The sequence below is a fragment of the Eptatretus burgeri genome, chromosome 2, assembly GCF_056783735.1.
Source record: "Eptatretus burgeri isolate ZD-2024b chromosome 2, Ebu_testis_v1, whole genome shotgun sequence".
Classification (NCBI taxonomy): Eukaryota; Metazoa; Chordata; class Myxini; order Myxiniformes; family Myxinidae; genus Eptatretus; species Eptatretus burgeri.
In genome coordinates, this window is record NC_140962.1 from 138,575,389 (window position 1) to 138,597,216 (window position 21,828).

The 21,828-nt window shown below is 48.9% G+C and overlaps 1 protein-coding gene across 10 annotated transcripts in view; it reads right to left on the minus strand.

The window, feature by feature from the left end:
• Positions 1 to 21,828, minus strand: part of LOC147033274 (cortactin-binding protein 2-like) — a 46,975-nt gene that overhangs the window by 17,516 nt on the left and 7,631 nt on the right. For 6 of the 10 annotated variants that reach the window (XM_085871485.1, XM_085871492.1, XM_085871487.1 and 3 more), the window contains exon 2: positions 11,518 to 11,631. In XM_085871485.1, the coding sequence (XP_085727611.1) occupies positions 11,518 to 11,631 (114 nt within the window). The remainder of the gene's footprint in view (positions 1 to 11,517; positions 11,632 to 21,828) is intronic. The other 4 variants (XM_085871488.1, XM_085871486.1, XM_085871493.1 and 1 more) reach the window with 1 other exon arrangement.

The following is a 21,828-nucleotide window of genomic DNA, read 5'->3' on the forward strand; positions in this document are numbered from 1 at the left end:
GCTCAGGTTGAGTTATTGATCATTGAGGTTCGTTGTGTTTGTCGCCAAAATATGCACAGAACTTGAAATTTCTCAAAGCAGGACTTTCATAATCATCGACGAAATAATTGGCATGTTCAAGTTCACAGCAACATGAGTCTCCTGACATCTCAACGCTCACAGTCGACGGCAATGGCTGGCATAATGTCCTGAACCTCATGAACTGCTCAACACAGATCCAGATGACTTCATTGCTCAAACGGTAACTGTTGGCAAAATGTGTCTCCATCACTGGTATCCTGAAATTGACTGTAGGCCTCACAAAACTACATTCATCGGGTAATGCTGCACTAGCCTCATGCAGTATTGGGGCAGGCTATCATGTACAAATGCCGGGTGAAATTGACCAAAGGTGTGCTACTTTACTCCTTCACAACAATACGCACCTGTGCAAACGACCACCATTTGTGACAGTCGAGCACAGTCGGAACTAATCTTACCAACTACCACCCTCCTCCTCGCTCACGCGCGTAACCGGAACCTGGCCTGCAAGTGACTATTATCTGTTTCGACGTTTGAAGTCCGACCTGCGTGGAACAACTGAAACATTCGGATGAAGGAACAAGGTGAAAACTTGTATTTTACCAGCATGGATAGTTTAACAAACAAATTGAGAAAGTGCATTGGACTCAAGACCGTACACTAATCTATATTGAAAAATAAAAAAACAGTTGTTGCAGCTCAGACACTGGACCGTTGTATCTGAACTTTCAAAAATACTGTAGCTTAATGTATTCTAAATAAAACATCATTAAGTGTCGCTTCATTTACATCATGGCCCTCCGAGTTAAAGGTCAAGGTCAACTGGTGGTCTAAAAAAAATAAAAATAAAAACCCCAAAATGTGGTTTTGTCATCAGTCTATTTTACCAATGTGGAATCTTAAAGACTGCTTGGCCTTCCAAGATGTTCTTGCATCATAATAGTGTACCTACAACTAAAGTTGTGCACCTCATAAATGATCAGTGTCCTCGACGTACTTTTTTCGGTTCGTGACCGAATTAACAACAAAAAAAATTAACCGAATTAAAAACAAAATTAACAAAAAAACACCTTTTTGATTACAACTTGAATAACTGTCCTCTGATTTTCATGACGTTGAGTTTTATGGATAGACTGTACAGAATATGGGGAAACATTTTCTTATATCACACTCTATCACTATATATTGAAGGTCACGGTCGTATGATGGTCCAAAAACAATATGGCCACCGTTGGATCACAGGATTTCCCTTGGCGATCGCTTTATGGTCGCAGATATCTCGTTAATTTATGATTATATGTTCATCAGTTGCAAGAATATTGCAATCGATATAAAATGGAGGGAAAGTATTGTTGTGGTTATGTGAAGGGATGAATGCCGAAACACGGTGTTTGCATCTAAGTCTTGTGTCCAAAACCCATCGCTTTCTGTACCCACCTCACCCAGTCGCACCCAACTCAAGCTGGATTCTGTCCTTTTCTCCTGACAAAGTAGAGAGCATGCTATCAGACCTCGACTCAGATTCTGCAACCAGTCCAGACGGTATCAGTCCACGTGTCCTAAAAACCTGCTCCTCTGTTCTATTCACGCTCTCATTTGCTCAAGGTCATCTGCCATCCGCTTGGAAATCAGCAAACATTTCTGCCCTTCATAAAAAGGTGCAAAACAGATCCCTGCAACTCCAGACCAATCAGCCTTTTCCCAATCATCAGCTCAAGGTTATGGAATCCATCATCGCTTCAGACATTAAATCCTTCCTCTTCTCCAATGGCTTGATTTCCGATCATCAATTTGGTTTCAGACCAGGTCACTCTACCCTGGATATGCTGCTTCTGCTCTCCCAACAATGGATGGAGGTCCTCAATGCCGGACATGAAATCAGAGTCATATCCCTAGACATATCACGTGCTTTTGTCACGGTCTGGCACCCTGCCCTACTCACCAAACTCTCTTGCCATGGTATCCAAGGCCATCTCCACTCATGGCTCGCAGACTTCCTCTCCTGTCACAATCAACGTGTGGCCCGAAATGGAGTTCTTTCATCCCCTCTTCCTGTCCAAGCTGGAGTTCCTCAAGGTAGTGTTCTGGGCCCTGTTCTTTTTCTGGTTTTCATCAATGATCTCTCCGACTCTCTGGAAAATCCTCTATTTCTCTTTGCCGACGACTCCACCCTCTGCCGTACCATCGGTCATCCCTCAGACCGGCAAGCAGCAGCTTCTTCGCTCACTGCAGATCTGGATAAAATCACAAACTGGTCCAACACGTGGAACATGTCTTTGAATCCAGACAAAACTCACACTCTCATGATGTCTCTCTGAAAGGACCATTTAGAACCCACCGCCCCCCCCATCCACTTTCTCAACAATCCTCTGGGTCTCAGTATCTGCCATGACCTTTCCTGGGAAAGCCACATTTCAAACCTCACCTCCAAAGCCAGTCGCCGACTGGGAATCCTCTGTTGTGCAAAGTCCTTCCTCGGCCCACCTGAGCTCCTGACCACTTACAAAGCTTTCGTCCACAGCCTGATGGAGTATTGCTCTCCCCTCTGGACTGGTGCTCCTGCCTCCCACCTTTCTCGGCTTCACGCTGTGGAAACCAAGGCATTTCGGATCATTGGCATCTCCCGCAATGAGGCTGAGTATTTGGGCCTCTCACTCTCTCACTGCAGGTTGGTCGGTGGCCTGTCTTCTACCGTCTCCTCTCCAGCCTCGCCCCCCCCGCTCTCTCTGCGATTTAACCCCACCACATTTCCGCAGGGCGCTCATGGTCCGCCAACAACCCCCTTCTGGTAAAACTACCAAAATCACGAATCACTGCTCACCTTCACTCTTTCATTCCTCTTTTTCCCCCGCCTTTGAAATAAACTCCCTCACTCTGTTCAATCCCATTCTTCCCTCCAGGCCTTCAAAACAGCTGTTCACCACCACCTCCTATCAATCCCCCATCCAAATCCTCGATCTTTTCTATCACCGATAATCCACCCAAGCCCATCTCCTTCAAATTCCCTGCTTTCCTTCCTGAAAGTCCCTGAAATATCCATCTTGTATACCCCGTGTTCGCCACCCCATCCCTCTCCTTTCCACAGATGTCTTAATGTCTCTTTTCCCCACTGTTTTGTCCTTCCCACTCCCGCCCCTCTTGTCTCTTGCCCCCCCCCCTTGCATTGTGTGTTAGCTCTCATACGAGCCTCGACAAGGGATACAAAAAAAAAAAAACACTCCGGGGAATTACATCCAACACATAAACGAACCCTGGAATTTAGGTATTTCCACAGTGATTGTTTAGTTAGGTTACCCAACCCTCGTATAAGGGGAAAGGGAGATGCATGCGATTGCAGGTAGAACCTTCCCCATTGTTCTAAACCGCCATTTTCCAACATTTGTACTCAAACCGTCATATTCGAACAGCCATTCTCAAACACTCCTTTTCAAACCCTCATTTTCTGACACCCAGACTCGAACCCCAGTTCTCATGCTTCAATCCCAAACACACCTTCTCAAACTATGTCACCTTACCAGTGTTTCGACCAGATAGTGGCCATTCCAATGCTGCAATTATCAAAAGCCTTCACCGTTCCACAATCCCAGGCAAGGAGGATCAAAAGAGGCTCTTCCTGAAATTCCCCACAACCAAATTCCAGTAGAACTGACTTCTTGCACATCTTTCGCACACACACCATATAACCTTGCATCTTTCAGCGCATACGCCATAGGGCTCGCCTGTTGTCGAGAATCAACGAACGACACGAGACCCCCCCCCAAACAGTTCTTTTCAGAGCTAAGCACCACACGATGCCGCACTACAGCACACATCCCACCTGCATCAACACCTCATTGAGACCCATGGGGGCCAAGTCTGCTCACGTACATGTGAGGAAGGTGTCATCAACTTGCCCCAATTTCTTCTCGCTTTCGGTCAACTTGTCTGTATTTAATTTCAGGGCGGTTGTATAAAGGGTTGTTTTGAGTGATAGAGGTAAGACTGTTCTTATGTGACACTATGATCACTTCTAAATATGTGCCTGTTAATACAAGATTTGTTGTTTCCAAACGTGCATGGTGTCTGTTTTCCTCCATTGATTAGACGTAGAGTACATAATAAATAGACGGGAAGTTGTGCCGCATTGATGCGCTCCACTAGCTTAGCTGACGTCCCACCTCGAGTTTCACTCAGCCATACATAATAAGTAGACAGGGTGGAAGTCGAGAGCATAGTTCCCCAGTTGGGATAGCTAAATCACCAGTCAGGTAACGTGACTGGGGGTTCGAGGACCCTGCTAGATTTAACTACCTCAGCCGGTGTCTGCGGTTGTTCAGAAACCCCTCGGGTCACAGAGTTATCCATGGCTCGTTGGCTTCAGGGTCAAAGGTCAGGAAGCGGGTCTCAGAGAGGCCACTCGTGACCTGGCGATGTGCCCGTAAGAGTATGTTGTATACATGTTTCATTTACTCCTCTGAGAGGATTTGACCAAGTAAGCTGAAACTTGCAGGGATTAATGAGGGCACCCTGATGGTGTGCATGTTTGATTCCATTAGGTTTTGAAAAAACAAGTCCCATATCACTATCTCTCACACACACACACACACACACACACACACACACACACACACACACACACACACACACACACACACACACACACACACACACACACACACACACACACACACACACACACACACACACACACACACACACACAGTTATTTTCCTTTTCTGGAGCGATCGAGGCAGCGGTTTGTTGCCTATACACCGCTCAAATAAAGGGATGCATCAAAATAACGGGTTGTATGCTTGGAGCAAGATTGTCTGGAGGGAATTATTTTTGGCAACAGCATGATCGGTCGAGCTGGGCGATATTGATATTATTGCTAGTCGATTACCGTCCCTCCAAATATCGACAATCTAATGATAGATCGACTTTGCGCAATCACTTATGCCAACGGAGTGTGACCACTAGGCGGCAATAACTAGTGCTTAGGAGGATACACACCATCGATGTTTATATGTATAACCATAATGATGACCCAGTGTGCAATAGCTAGAAGATATAGCTGTTTAATCGCCATGTAATCTGTCCTGCAATTGATTTTAATACTTTCGTATAATACCTAAAAATCCTCCTTTGCTGTTGAATCAATACCAGGTGTGGTTGACTCAGCCTGTCATCCTTCCGAGGTCGGCAAAATGAGTACCAGCTTGCTGAGATGATTGAGCGTTTCGAATATCCTGCGTCTGAGTGGTGACCTGTCCAGGATTGTGCCCAATAGCCCAGGAGACTGCTTCGGCAGCACCGATACTTTCTGGAAAGAGTATGGTCCAACCTCTGTAAGGGTGGCCCACGAAACATCACGATAAGCTATTTATACACGTTAACACAGCAGTTGTACAAGGAGGAAAAACCCCTCGGGGAGACGGGATAGGTTTCTTGTGAATATTGTTTTGTAATAAAATGAATATTTTGCTATTGTTGCGGATTCGCGCCCGCCGGCGTGCTGACGGCCACGTAACTCGAATCGCGGCACGTCGCCCACCGGACGGACAATCCAGTCGTGACCCTCTCGGACTAACGCCGGGAACCAGTCACGGGTGGACCTTTCGGTCTCACCACGATCGTGCCAATCGGCCCCCGCGTGGGATAGGGTTGCTCGCCAAATTCGACCTACCTAAGTACCCACACGGAGGGTAGACCGGGCGATCGCACCTCGCCGCAGGTCGACTTCGGACACGGGCCACTTTAAGCGACCCGTTCCGTACTATCGGGATAACCGAGCGGTGTTATTCGTCGGCCTCGACGGTTCGATTAATTATCGGGCGTTTTAGCCCACGACCAACCCTTTACGTGAAGCAAGATGGAGATTCAACGAAAGAAAAGACGAAGCGAAGCGGGAAAACAGTTCAACATGAAGCACATTTATTTCGCGATGAACGGAAAGCATACATATACAATTCCACCAAAAGCACATGTAAAAGAAGAAGACAATGCAATATTACACAAAAAGCAAATATAAAAGAGAAACACAATGCAGAGCTATCCGACTACCGAGCACACGGCAACACTTATACAATTTTACTTCACAGACGGCGCCGACAACACATGTACCCAAAACAAAAGAAAAAGAACCACCCTCAAGGATGAGGCGGGCCTGGGGCCGAGACCGGGTCGGGCCTACCCGTCTGATGATGAGACGCGAAGTGGCGGTGGTCCCTCAACTCCGCGGGCCTCGTGGACAGTGTCTGGTAGGGGTGGGAAAGGGGCCCCCTTTGTCGCACTATCTCAGCGCGGGGGGAAACAGGAGGGGGTTGCTGATGCTCGGGGAAAGGAGGATATCACCCTGTCTCGGGTCCCGCGGCGAGCGTCTCCTCCTCGACCTCGGTCGCGTTGCTGGCCTCTCCCTCTGCAGCTCCCGGCACCGACGCGAGCACCCCCTCGTCCGCCTTCGCCGCCGCCACCTCTCCACAGCTCCGTCTACTCGCCCTCTCCGTCTCCTCTCTTGGCTCGTCCCAACTCTTCACTCTTGACTTCTCCCACTTCTTTCCAGCTCCACCGACGACTCTCTTGAACTCCGCACAACTGCCTTTACTGACGAACGCAACCGTTTATATAAGCCCCGTGGCTTCGCTCTTTCACCCTTGACCCTTTGCCTCCGACCCTTCACCTCTAACTGGCTCCCCATTGGACCGAGGAAAAGTGGGCGTGAATGCTTTTTGATCCATGAATTTGCATATCGCGACCTCACTCCAACGCCCTGGAGGCGGGGCCAAATCGCCCACGCCCTCCGATTGGACGGAACAAAAGTGGGCGTGAGTCGTTTTTGATCCGTTTTCTGCGGAAAGTCCGTGATGTTTTTGAATACGCTGCTCGGTGCGCGCCCTGCACGAGTCCAGTATCGGTGCCCACGAGTGGCGCGAGATGGTGTGGATGCGATGGTGGCGAGTTGTGACGGTAAAGGTCGTGGCGGTTGTGGTGAAGCGGCGTTGTGGTTGGTGGTTGTTGTTGTGAAGTGGCGTTGTGGTTGGTGGTTGTTGTTGTGAAGCGGCGTTGTGGTTGGTGGTTGTTGTTGTGAAGCCGCGTTGTGGTTGGTGGTTGTTGTTGTGAAGCGGCGTTGTGGTTGGTGGTTGTTGTGTGATGGCTGTTGAGACGTGGTTGGTGGTGGTAATAATGGCGGCTGGTCCAAAATAAAGATAGTAAAAGAAAAACGGCTAAGGGACTCACCTAAGGGACCTGAATGGTGGTTTGTGAATTTCGTCAACCACAACACTATTATCATGAGTGTTATTGTTACGAATCTGGAACCCATCGCACACAACAGCCAGAGTCCTTATAGATCAGTTATATCGGTAAGTATGTGTTTCTAGGTAGGGTCCCGTCCTATGTTTAATGGGTGATTAATTGTACGTGCGCTGTGAATTATTTTATAGTTAGGATTTTTACACCAACAACGACAGCTACTACCACTACATCCACTACAACAACGCCACCTTCCCGCACTCGACCGGTCGCCATACACACGTGTTTTTGGCTGAGGACATGGGTGGAGCCTTCCTCCCCTCGGGTCGAAGCTCCGCTCCGAGGAGGGGCAGAGAGCGTTTCCTCCAGCCAATGAGAGGAGGGCGAGCACCACACGTTGACCTCAGCCAATCAGGAGGCCCCCACGAGTCGCCTGACAACCCACCATCCAATCAGGAGGCGAGTGGTGGGGAGAAGAAGCCTCTCCTTCCTCAAGAAAGAGAGAAGGACGGCAGTTCGGAGGATCGTGGCAATTGCGGCAGCCGGTCGGAGATTGGCTTGGTTTGGACCAGCTTTTCGGGAGATCGTGTGATTGTGGCGACTGCGGAGGGTTCTGCAGATGGCCGTGGTCGTGGTTGGAGCGGTTTTGCGGTCCTTTGGAGGGCAGGTCTGGTAGTCGAGCAGCCAGGATCCTAAGCCGCGGACTTAGGGTTGTGGGTTTGAGTCCCACCAGTGGTTCGGAGTCGGTGTGGCCGTACAAAGCGGACAGGTACCCCGGCCCGGCTTGACCGAGACAGACCCACGGGGTCCAGTTATTTTGGGTGTGTGTGTGTGTGTGTGTGTGTGTGTGTGTGTGTGTGTGTGTGTGTGTGTGTGTGTGTGTGTGTGTATGTGTGTGTGTGTCCGTGGGCCCCGTCTGTAAAGTAGAGCTTTTTAAGTGTTTTCTTTTCACATTACATTTCTCTTATTCGTGATAACTCTGCTCTGTGTCTCCCTCCCCGATTATTGTTATAAATAAATCCCTTTTGTTAAATGTTCCAGCTTGTTTCTGTGTTTCTTTCATTGGCTTGGCATGCTGTGTATTCAGAGATAGGGAGGATAAATTGTTTATTTGGTCTGGCGCGGCTCTGGTAACTCCGCTCAGTTATGCCAGATCCGAGTCGTTGCCTGTGACTCGGATCAGACAGAGTCGGCCGACGGTGTGGTTCCCCGGTAGTTAGACTGCGTGGGTATTTAGGTATATTGAAATTAGGCAATTAACCCTACCCCACGCGGTCGAATTATTGGCGATTCATGGTCCTGCAAGGGACCCGTGCCTTCCGGACTTATCCGAGGGTCACGACCTAAATTCCGGTGTGTTCAGTGGAGCCGACTCTACTGCTCCCTCCAGCGGTTGTGCTCGCCACCGACACCCGGCTCCACAACATTATTACCCAATTATCATGAGTGTTATTACCCTATTATCATGAGTGTTATTACCCTCGCTGAATAATTTGGAGAGGGTATTGCATTTGGTCCGTTTGTCTGTCTGTCTGTCTATCTGCACAGAACTTTCATGTTTTTCTCCGCAACCGCTTGTCGGATTGAGACGAAATTTTCACCATTGGTGAGACTACTCATGTAGAATGTTTTAATGATAATTGTGACGTCATAGGTCACATGGTGTCATAGCCATATTGGAAAAACGGAAAAACTTTGGACCTCTGTATCTCTGAAACCGCACCAAGGAAATAATTGAAACTTGACACATAGCAAGTACTCCTCACGGGGAATAAGTGTGATTTTTTTATGACGTCATAGGTGCCCTCGTTATGACGTCATAATTGCATATGTAGAACGCCACATCCGATCAGTATGAAAATTTTTGAAGGTCATCTATGGACACAGAAGGTCAGACGGAAAAAAAATTCATGTCATCGGTCACGTGATTCAGCAGCCATCTTGTTTTTTGTTTTTTTAAACCTTCGAAAATCTTCTTCTCTGAAGTGGCTGAACAGATCGAGGCGAAACTTTACATGTCTGACCGCCTGTCCATGAGGAACAAAAGGTTCACACATATGATGTCTTTGGTCACATGGTTTGGCAGCCATATTGGATTTACCCTCAAACTTATAAAAATCTTCCTCTCCAGACAGCTGGACAAATCAAGGGGAAACTTCACACAAGTGTTCCCCAAGCCATGGGTGTACAAGTGGCACATAGCAAGTACTCCTCATGGGGAATGAGTGTGGAATTTTTATGACGTCATAGGTGCTTTCATTATGACGTCATTGCATATGTAGAATGCTACATCCAATCAGTATAAAAAAAATTTTGAGGGTCATCTCAGGATAAAAGGTCCACAACATTTTTTTGATTAAGTCATCGGTCACGTGATTCGGCAGCCATATTGTTTGTTTTTTGTAACTTTCAAAAACCTTCTTCTCTGAAATGGCTGAAAAGATGGAGGTGAAACTTCACACAAAGAACCTCCGATCTATGAGAAACAAAAGGGTCACACACTTGACACCATAGGTCACATGGTTTGGCAGCCATATCAGATCTACCCAAAAACCCATAAAAATATACCCCTCAAAAGAAGTCCTGGCAAGGGTTTGCAATTTCTGCTCTTTTTTTTTTGTTACTTTTGTTATTATAAGCCGCCTTGGAAAAACGCCACAATTAGCTATTTTAACATGGGTATACACCTCAACACGGATGTCACCCAAGGCTGAAAACCACCTTGGTAAGGGGATGCAAAGCAAGTTGCTAAAACCTCCATCATGTGACTCTCAGTCCTCCTGTCAAGTTTGATTGAGATTGGATAAATAACGACAGAATGTATAGCGGTCAAAAAGGACAGACGGACAGAGAGACAGACATACACAAAATTGCGTATTTTAGCATGATTAATTGCAATTTTGCAGAGTGGCGAAGAAGTTGCTGTGGCATGACATCAGACTTCATCTATTCTGTATATTAAAGTCACCAGATTTCTCTGTCCATCCCTCTGCCTGTCAAACTCTTTTCGCTAGGACGTTATTATGGCATTATGTCTTGCGCTAGGCGAGGCCTCTCGGGAAGTGCACGCCATCTCGACAACCTGCACTCAACCCATCCCTTGCTTATTTATTTCTTTAAAGCTTTTTCTTTGTTTACGATGGGTGCATGGGAGTGGGGGGGGGGAGGGGGGGATGAAATGCACATCAACCGTAATGGTGGGGGCAAGAAATGAGTATTGTGTTTGACTATGGTGTTTGTTGCTCTGAGAGCAGCATGTTTGTGAGCTGCTTTGGGGGCAGCACTTTTTGTGTGCATGCTTCACCATCTTGATAAAAGATCTCCTGCATGGCGTCTGAGTTGGAGTTGAGATGTGGTGACTGCACCACTGCAAATAGGCCCCCTCCTTCTCAGACACATGCTCATGATCATCAACAGGAGACCCCAGTGATGATGAAGCAGAAGAATTGGCAACTGAGATGGGACTAAGTTTTCTCACCATTCGCATACAAGGTGAGAGAGAATGGCATTGCGTATATCTTGTTTGTTTTTTACCCCCACCACCGAAGGTGAAGGAGGTTATGTTTTCACCCCTTTCTGTCTGCTTGCCTGTTTGTCTGTTTGTTTGTGTACAGGATATCTCAAAATGTTGCGGACGGATCCGGATGAAATTTTGTGGACAGGTTGGGTGTGTGACAAGGTCGAACTGATGAGATTTTGGTGAAGATCCGGATCAGGATCCGACTTCGAATTTAAAAAAAATATTGGTTCTTCACCATTATGAGATAGGGCCAAAAACGATATATAGCATGATATTTCAAAAATGTATTGGGCTCGATATGTTCTTGTGGATCATGCATGACGCGGTTGAGGTATGTGCTCTGCCGAGTGCCCTTCTAGTTTTTGCTGGGACTACTGTGTTATGATAAAATGAGTCCTTCATGTCAATATGCTTCCTAAAATCAATGAAAATAGATCTCAAAATCTTCAGTTTGCGATTCAAGATCTTCAGCACACCTATTTTTCCATTATCGAATGTCCCAATATATCGACGGTTTGAAAAATGTAACAGCGGGTCAATGATAATGTCTCAATATCTTATCGAGCCAATAATGCCAAGATATCGCCCGGCCCTAATGGTCAGCGATCTAAATTACTTGCAAAGAAAACACCTTATTACTTTCCAGCATTCAAAATGGAGCTGCTGGCTCACGATGGTCATGGTGAACACAAGAGATCAAAATTTTGAATAATTTCTGAATGAGAACTACAATGAAACGTCCGTACCCGGATAACATCCAGAGCGAGGTCCCGGGCTTGGATCTCTCCTTCCAGCACTCCGAGCAAAGTCAGCAAGGGCTGTTGAAGACTATCAAACATCAGGTCCTCCATAATCACCTGCTGAGGGTCAGTGAGACAAGCGGCAAGTTTATAGGCAGCTCTCATCGGCATTAAGCAACCTGACCGGCATTACAGGAAAGTCTCAGCATTGTCCAAAACAACACAATTTAGTTCCTACTTCGCCATTTCCTCTCGAGTTCCAAGTACTCCAGCAGGACAACACCACAGTCACTTACAGGTTCCTAAACAACCAGGAAAGTTGTTTGCCACATTGCATGATGTGACATTATTTTCCAAATGTCAAATTTATCAGCATTCAGAATATTCCCTCTGATCACAGAAATGTTCGGCATAAAAGGAAAACATTGTGAAGATGCTCAATGATTTCTGGAAACGGCTTTGTGTACTGTAACGGGTCAGAGAGAGTGTCTACGAGGTCATTGAACAAGAATAATATGAATTACAGACACAAGGTGCATAGAAAAGCTGAAAATAAGAGACATAGGGTAACTAAGGAAGGAAGTGGAGGTGGGGGGGGGGGTTTAGAAGCATTAAAACAGTACACCACACTGATTGGGACAAGAGCAACCAGAAGAGACAAGGTGCGATGAGATACAAAATAGCTCAAAGACAGACTGGAGATCACACGAGGTGCTGGAACGAGTTTCGGAGAAATGGGAAAAATTAAATGGGGAAAGGGAGGATTGAAAGGTGGGTAGGCAGGTTCGTCCTGCAGAGATGGACGATTAGGGGCTTATGGGAGGAATGTATGCAGCCCTGCAGAACTGGGGATGGCTTGGATAGACAAGTCAAAAGGCAGAACATAAAATTTATAGGTGATATATATGAATGACAATAGCCTGGTGTTGGCTTAGTGGTTAAGGTGGCTGGCTTGGGACCTAAGGATCCTGAGTTTGAGCTCTTGTCGGCCGTTAAAGTAACACCAGGTGGGGTTGACTCAGCCCGTCATCCTTCCAAGGTTGGTGAAATGAGTACCAGTGTACTGGGGAAAATAACCATTCGGGGTAACCTGCGTCGGAGTGGCGACCCGTCCACGACTGTGCTCATTTCCGATGAAACTTCCTCGGCAGCCCTATGCGCCTATTCGGCACGAAAGGCATGGTATTATATTATGAATGACAATACTGGCAAGAATACCAGTAAGTGTGCAAAGCCATGGCAATATACAGTAACCAATCAGGCTTGGACTGAGGAAGTCCATGCCCATGATGGAAAAAGAGACATAATCAGGGGGTCTATGAATGACAGTCTTGTGTGACGATGTAAGGAGCTCAGAGGGACTTTGTGGACAGCTGTTCCAGAAGAGCATATTCGAGCTCCAACAAATGCAAAGAGCGCTCCAACAAAGCATTCCAAAACCCCATCATAAGGATAACAGATTTTTTTTAAAACACACCTGTATAATATACATGTATAAGCGAGCAAATGACTCTGTGTTAAGCTTCACTTTTGATCGTTCAAGTGATGGACAACCGCACCAAGTCACAAGACCGCACGAAGGACAAAGATCCAGAATGTAATATACACAGTAGTTTATATTCAAAGTGATGAAAACCCAAACTCTCGAACAGGAACAAATGATACAAGCAAAGATAACAAAGCCTTATCATACGTACATAGACTGTCCTGGACAGGAAATTCCAGCTACTTAATCTCAATCCAAGCACGCGACGGAAGCCACAGTTTGCACACTTACCTTCACCACACATGACTAAACGCAACCACAATTTGATAGGAAAATATGTTTTTATGCATTAACCAGCTCAACGTTGCAGAGACAACAGATCCAATATATCCACCCACCCCCCCAAAGTGGTGTATACCCCCCCCACCTCCGCCTCCCACCCCATCTCAATCATGTTCTTGAGAAAAATCAAGAATCCATGCGGCCTATTATTAAATTTATGCCATCACCTGAGGCCAAACTCTTCAATAAAGAAAGAAAACTGACAGCAAATGCAAATGAGTATTATTCCGGGATGAAAACAGACAAAACTAGAAGAGCACTCAGCAGAGCGCGTACCTCCGCCATGCAATGCCTGATCCACAAGAACATATTGGGCCCAATACATTTTTGAAATAACATGCTATATATCGCTTTTGGCCCCCATCTCTCAATGGTGAAGAATCGCTTTAAAAAAAAATTTCAATTCTCGTATGTGGATCTGGATTCTTCATCATCAGGTATCCGGATCTGGATTCGGATTTTCACCAAAACTGAATCGATTCTTCCTTGTCACACACCCAATCTGCCCACCAAATTTCATCCGAATCTCTCGACAACTTTTTGAGATATCGTGCACACAAACAAAACAAACAAACAAACAAAGACAAAAAAAAAACCAAACAGGGGTGAAAACATAACCTCCTCCCACCTTCGGTGGCGGAGGTAACGAAAAGGGCACGCGTTAGAGCGCACACCTCTGCCTGGATCCGGATTTGGATCTTCACCAAAATCTAATCAATTCGTCCTTGTCACAACTTTTTGAGATATTCTGCTCACAGACAGACAGGCAAACGAACAGGGGTGAAAACATTACCTCCATCCACCTTCAGTGTTGGAGGTAACCAGAATGTTTGCTAACAGCAGCTTCCTTGAACAATTCCACAAAATTTTAATATGGAGTCTACGATTCCACATTCTCACAGATTATTTTGTTTTTTTTAAGCCAAAAATGATCTCAGCATGAAAGGAGAGAACGATTTTCCTTGCCAAGAACTCAACAGGAAGATATAGCAAGCACATAGCAAAATGTACCCTGATACGCCTACGCGTTTATTAAATTTTCTGTTCGGCCATCAGGTTCTAAGGCTGGTGTTGCCTTAACAGTTAAGGTGGCTAGCTTAAGATCTTAGGGTTCTGGGTTTGAGCCCCTATTGTGTCATCAAATAACACAAGGTGGGTTGACTCAGACTATCATCCTTCCGAAGTGGGAAAAATGAGTACCAGCTTTCAGGGAAGAAGGAGCCATTCAAGGTTACTGCGACGGAGCGGAAACCTGTCCAGGATTGTACCCCCTGGCCGATGGAAAGCTGCTTCAGTAGCCCGATGCATCTGAAGATGAAAAAGGAGTGGTTCTTCTTCTTATTCATATTCATCATCGGGCTCCAAAGCGGTGACGACATGCATCGGACACTGAATGCATCAACGGATTTTTCAAACATCAAACATACAAACCAGGTCAACCCAATGTAACGTCTAAGTAGACAGTTGCTGAGGAGTGTGGCACTTGCCATTGAACCGTGCAGTCTGGCTGTCTGGATGTGGCCTGACTATCAACTGTCGCCCTGGAACTTCACAGGCAGAGCAATGTATAAATTAGAGCGCCATCCGTTGCATGGGATAGAAAGCTGGGTGTTTTGTTCGCTGCCATTTGCTGGTGGAAGATAAAGACCCTCAGTGTCTATAGCAAGAGTAGGTCATTATGTGCCAGTTGTAGTTGAAAATAATTGGGAAAGAAAGAGAGAGAGAGAGAGAGAGAGAGAGAGAGAGAGAGAGAGAGAGAGAGAGAGAGAGAGAGAGAGAGAGAGAGAGAGAGAGAGAGAGAGAGAGAGAGAGAGAGAGAGAGAGAGAAGAAGAGGAATACAGTGATAAAGAGAGAGAGAGGGTATGGTACGCACGCACGCACGCACGCACGCACGCACGCACGCACGCACGCACGCACACACACACACACACACACACACACACACACACACACACACACACACACACACACACACACACACACACACCTACTTCCCAATGTGTGGACTTGGACGAAATTTGATGGACAGGTTGGGTGTGTGACAAGGACGAATTGATTATATTGTTACGGCTGTGGAAATTCGCAAACCACCATTCAGGTCCCGAAGGTGAGATAACTCTAAGTACATGTGTAGTTAGCCCCAAACCCGTTGTTTAGAGGACATTTAATGTGTTTCATTCGGGCTGCGACACTTTGAGATAGCCGTTTTTCTGTTCCATCTTTATTTTGAACCGCCATAACCATCAAACCACCACCAAAAACCCTCCACCACCCTCACCTCTCTCCTTCTACGGCCATTCCCGCACTACCTGTGAACACTGAGCATCGGGCTGTCTTGGGCTCGTTCAGGATACGCACCGAGCCGCAAGTGTAGGTAGCAGCCTTTCCGAGGGAGAATTCGGATCGGGAGTGCTGCACGCCCACTTCTGATCCGTCCGATCGGCGGGCACGGGGCAGCTTGGCCCCGCCTCCGGGCGCGTCCGTGTGAAATCAAGATATGCAGTTTCTGGGATCAGGGGAGGTTCACGCCCACTTTTCCTCCGTCCAATGGGCGAGCGTGGCTCCGCCCCCGAGCTCATCCTGATCCGGAGATTTGCATATTGGTTCTCCTGCCGGCCTGTGAAACGCCGAGCGCAAGGCGAATCGTGGCGGGCAGTCAGTTTTGGTGGCAGAGAGTGAGAGTTTTGGTAAGAGAGTCATCGAGCAGAGTGTGGCAGCAGCAGAGTGTGGCAGAGAGTGGAATCAGGTGGCGAAGGCACTGAGTTGGGTTCTGCAGTCGGCTGAGGAGATTTGGGGGAAGAGGCCAAGGAGCTCGGGTCCGAGGCAAGAAGGACGGCGGTCGGCGACGAGGTCGCGGTGGGAGATCGCTTGTCGCGGGATCCAAGCCAGCCAGCCATTCTCCCTCCCCCAGAGCATCAACAATTCCCCCTTTTCCCCCGCACTGAGATAGTGCAACCAAGGGGGCCCCGTTCCCACCCCTCTCCAAACGTCGTGCCAACGAAACCCAGGAAGGAGCACGGAGTCGGGGCACAGCCACGCGGCCACGTCTGCGTAGGACCCACACGGTCTCGCGGACCTGGCCGCTCTTCAGGTCCCGCGCACATATTGGCCTACAGGCCCGTCTGCCCCCTTGTCTATGAGGGTGGCTTCTTTCCTTTGTTCTTGAGTAAATGTGTGTGGCGCCGTGTCTTGTAAAGTAGAACTGTATAAGTGTTGCCGTGTGTACGCGTCTTCGGTTGTAACTCTGCGTCGTTGTTTCTTTTGTTTTCCTGATATAGGTGCATTTTGACTGTTTGGCTGTATATGTGTGCTTTCCGTGTGTTGCGTAATAAATGTGCATCGTGTGAACTGTTTTCCCGTTTCGCTTCGTCTTTTCTTCATTGACCCTCCATCCTGCTTTATGTAAAAGGGTTCGTAGTGGGCTTAAAACGCCCGTTAATTAATCGGAACCGTCGAGGCCGACGATAACACCGCTCGGTTATCCCGATAGCACGGAACGGACCGCTTAAGCGGTTCGTGTCCGGAGTCGGCCTGCGGCGAGGTACGATCGCCCGGTCGACCATCCGCGCAGGTACTGAGGTTGATCGAATTTGCCGAGCAACCCTATCCTGCGCGGGTGGGCAATTGGCACGGTCGTGGTGGGGTTAAACCCCCACCCCTGACTAGCTAACGGCGTTGTTCCGAGAGGGTCACGACAGAATTGTCCGTTCCGGTGGGCGAGGCGGCCGCCATTCGAGTCGAGCGGCCGATCGCACGCCGGCGGGCGCGAATTCGTGTCCGGGTATCCTTGTGTCCGGGAGTGGGATTCGAATCCCTCCCGCCTCCAAGCTAAATTCACGGGGAATCGGTCCAGGGGTGCGAGGCGCGACCCCCCGATTCCCTCCAAATTAACCCCTTACGAGAAATAAGATGGAGTCTCACGGCGAGCGGGTGCCGGGGGTAGAAATGTATATGTGTAATAATTTAGAATCCATGGCCTCGGATGGTACTACTTCTTGTAATTTTAATCAAAGGGTAAGCTCAACCCCATTTACTGAGCACGAACTTTGCTGGCAAACGGGGTCGCAAGATGGCGGTGCGGCCGCACTTCAGTGCGGCACGAGGCGTGAGCAGGCGGCTATTTTGAGCGCAACGAATGGCACGACACGGGGCGTGGGCTCTCAACCAACACTTCAACCCGAGTGGGCGAGGATCATGGAAATGGCCAAGAGTATAGGTAAAACGTGGAAGGAAGAATGGAAAAGAGGTGTAGAGATGAAAAAGGAATTAGAAAAGAAAGCTTCTGAGTCACAGAAACACCAAAACAAAGAGAGGGAACTACAAAACGAACTGAGAGTGTTAAAAGAGGAAATGAAGAGAACGGAAAATGAAACGTTAAGAAACCACACTGTACAGATCAAACAGCTGGAAGCGAAGGCCAGACTAAAGAATGAGGAACAAGAAAGAGTAATGAAGGAAGAACGAATGAGACAGGAGAAAGAAATCAGTCAGATGAAAGAAATGACGAGATTGCAGAATGAGGAACAAGAAAGACAGTGGAATAGAAAACTGAAAGAGTATGAATTTGAAACTGAACGACAAAAGGAAAAAAATAGGTTGGAATACGAGGAGAAAGTAAAGGAGCAAGGAATGAAGCAGGAAGGAGAAATCAGGAGATTGAAGGACACAACAAGATTAGAGAGGGAAGAACGAGAGGAACAATGGAATAGAAAACAAAAAGAACATGAATTTGAGGTTGACCAATTGAAAGAAAAGCGAGGCTGGAGTACGAGGAGATAGACAAAAAACAGCGAATGAAACACAAAATGGAGATGAACCAAATGAAGAAAACCATGAAACTGGAGAAGGAAAGACAGGAGAGGAAACAAGGAAGAGTAGTGAGAGAACAGCAAATGAAACACAAAAGGGAGATGAACCAAATGAGGCAAACAACGAAACAGGAGAAGGAAGGATAGGAGAGGAAACGAGGAAGAGTAGTGAGAGAACAGCGAATGAAACACAGGAAGGAAATGAGCCAATTGAAAGAAACGATGAGACTGGAAAATGAAGATCAGGAGAGACTGTGGGATAGGAAACAAAAACAAAATGAGGTTGAAATTAATGAACTCAAGGAGAGAGTAAAATTGAAGTCCAGAAAGATGGAAAAACTCCAGAAAGAAACAGAAACTAATAAATGTACAGAGACACGGGAGATAGAGGGTGAATTGGACGGGGTTAGTGACGAGCACACACACACATAGAGTTAGCGAGGCTTAATGGGGGCGAGCTGGCGGACTGGTTAGAGACCCGGTGCGAGCAGCTGGATGGCCTCCTCCAGGAACGAGGGGAGGGAGTATGCCCCTTTGAGGCGACTCACGACCAGGTGAGTTCGGTCGTGTCGAGCGAGTTCGAGGGGACGGGTGCTGTGGACAGATGCACGTGCAGCTTGGGGGGTATAGAGGCCCGGGAAACCCTTGGGGTGGCACAAATCCCCAGTGTGGTTGTCCCTGTGTGTGTGGTGCAAGGTGTGAGTGCGCCCCCGTGTGTGGAAGCGACCCCGTGTGTGAGTGGTGTGGTGGCGAGTGTGCCGAAGGGCGTGCTTCCCAGCACGCCGTGTGTGGATGAGACACCGCGGGTGAGTGCCCCCGCGTGTGTGAGTGGTATGGTGTGTGCAAGGGAAACGGCACGAGTGAGTGAGCGGCCGAGTGAGAGGGAGACAGCGTGTGTAAGGTCGCTGTGTGTGAGGGAGATGTCGGTCGGCATGCGTGAGCATGCAGCCGCGTCTCCCGGTGTGAATTTGATGGAGTGGAGTCTGAGCGTCGTAACACGCAGGTGTGCGTGGTTTGAATGGCGACGGAGACTGCGACAGAGGAAAGAAGGCCGAGTAGCGGCTGTAGCTATTGTGGGGACCGTGCCGGGTTTACACAGCAACGAGCGCGAGGTTCGGGCCGTGCAACGCACGAGGCCGCCACGTGCTCGCTTGCGGGAGTGAAGCCCGGTCCAGAAACGCCAGCGGTGGATGTTGCCGATCCCGCGGACGGACAAAGTTTAGGCAGGATTTCGGATTTGGACCAGACGGGTTCTCCACGTGGGCGTGTGTGTTAAGCTCCAATGGGCAGAGCACATGTGTTCGCGTGGGGAACCCCTCGAGACGCGAGGCTTGTGTTTTTTTATGCGCCTGGTGACGTCATGGCTGCGTGTGTGGTTGGAATCCGGCAGGAGGGTGAATCCCTGCCGGATGGTACCGTCCAAGAGGGACGAGGGACGCGAACAGCTGCCACGACGTCAAGCCAAAGGTGCGCGGCTGTGAATTGCCGCGCTGGTGCGCAGGTTGCGAGTTTCCGCGCTGGTGCTGCGCAATAAAAAAAAAAGCAAGCCTCGCTTTCGGGTGAACAGGATTCCCGGGCAAGGGGTGGAAGACCCCCTGGCCAGGGCACAGGATGCACACTAGCTAGGGGGAAGGGTTAGCTTAGCTAGACGGGCTCCATGGGGCAGAGGTAAGTCCTCATGGGGCCCGTGGAATGGATGAGTTGGAGGGATTGTAGCCAGATTCAGGAGGGGAAATTATTTTCGTTGATTTGGAGACAGAGACAGACTTTGGATGTGTAGAGGGGACGTAGCTGAGCTACATAGTGTTAAAAGAAACGTGCTGTAGTGTAAGGGACGAAGTGGGAGCACGAGGTAGTTAGGGGAGGTAGGTAGAAGAATGGCAGACTTCAGCGGTGTGTGTGTTGAAGAGTTGGTGAGTTGTGGGTTGTGGGTTGTGAAGTGGAAGCATGTGCTTCGTGAGTGAGTGAGGTCAGCGGGTCTGAGTGAGTGGAGCGAATGGGGAATGCATGGTGCGATGAGTGATTGGGGGGAGGAGTGATTCCCGCCCAAGGGACCCCGGGGTCAGTGTAAAGTGAGTTAGTGGGTTAGTTAAATAAACAAAAATGGAAGTCGTTTTGCTGTTGGTGGGAGTGTAGGCTCGAAACCCGTTTGGAGGGGTGCAGGAGCCCTGTTGACGGGCTGGGAGCGTGGCTGCGAAAGGTGAGTATCGCTGAGTGGGTACCCCGGGCACCAGGCTAGTCGGCCGTGGTAGGCCAAGGGCCCATGGGGGGCCGGGATAGCGTAGTGGGCACGGGTGCGCCCGCATGAGGCGGGGGCCCGGGGCGCCGTTAGCCGCGTGGGAAGTGTTGTGGGCACGGGTGACCCTCGGAAAGGGGCCCGGGAAGCCAGCCTGCCACGTGAGCGTTTCAGGGGAGTCGCCAGGGAGAGCACTCCCCGGTGTTTAGGGAGCTGGTAGGCTCGGAGGCAGTGTAGTGCCCAGGGGTGCCATAACTGGAGAATTGGCAGAGGGTCGTGCCTGCCAAGGGAGCCACGTGTCCCAGCCATGAGACCGTGTGAGGGCACGGGAAGAAAATTGGGGGGGGGCGAGGCCCGAAATTGTGAGGACACCAACACAGGCGACGGGAATCTGGGTTGATAGAACCAATAGTTTAAGCGAGAGGCGCTTGTTGAAAGCCCCGGGGTAGTTTAAAGGTTAATGGATAGGGTAGATTTGGAGATGTACCCCTCCGCACCATCCATCCCTTCGCCCTTGTTGTGGGCCGCTGGACCCACTTTGGGTTAGATCGCTGAAGTCTGGGGAGGCCATCCTGAGGCTTCGTTGGGCCTCGACACAGGATGCCAGCTCTCCCTCATTCCCCTCCGGGAAGGGAACGTAGGGGTTGGGAGTAGGCTAGGTGACAGGTAGGTTAGCCGAACAAGGACGATAAAGGGGGTTAGGGGACGATTTCTAGTGGGGACGTAAAAATAAAAACAACAAAAAAATAAGTTGGGGCTAAATTGGGTTTTACAAATTAAGGGAGTGGGTATGGACAGTGACAGGCAAAGGCGATAGGTGGGAGGGAGACAGGAAGGTAGGTCCGAGCCCACCTTCCGAGTGGCCAGCACCACCGCACTCCCTCCACCAACCTCCACTGCAAGGCAAAGGCCGGCCCACTTCATCGGCAGCTGTTGTTTTGCTGCAAGGCCTGTGCCGGCCGGATCGTCTGCAGCTGAGGTGCTTAAAGGCCTGTGCCGGCCAACTTCATCGGCTGGCTGTGTTACTTCAAGGCCTGTGCCGGCCCACTTCATCTGCCGGCTGTGTTTGCTACAGCGGCCTTGTCATGCCATGCTTTGCCTGCTGCCTTTGCCATGCCATGCCCACTGCCCATGTTCACCAGGCCCCTTCAATTTTGCTTTGCCCCCCCCCCCTTGTTCATTGCCATGTGCGCCAGGATCAAGGCAACAGTTTGCAAGCTGCAAGAACTGTCCTGTTGGCAGCTACAACATGGGCCTGCAGTGGCGGCCCGTGCGCCGGTTCTCTGTTGACTCTTCTTCTTTTTCCTGCAGAATCCATTGATCCTGGGCCATGGTTTAGTGTAAAATTTGTAAGTTAAGATGTACTGTAAATAGGAGTGCGCCCCCGGCATGTATGTCTAGCGCGGGCAATTTTATTTAGGTCGTCTGAGTGAGTGGGTTTGTT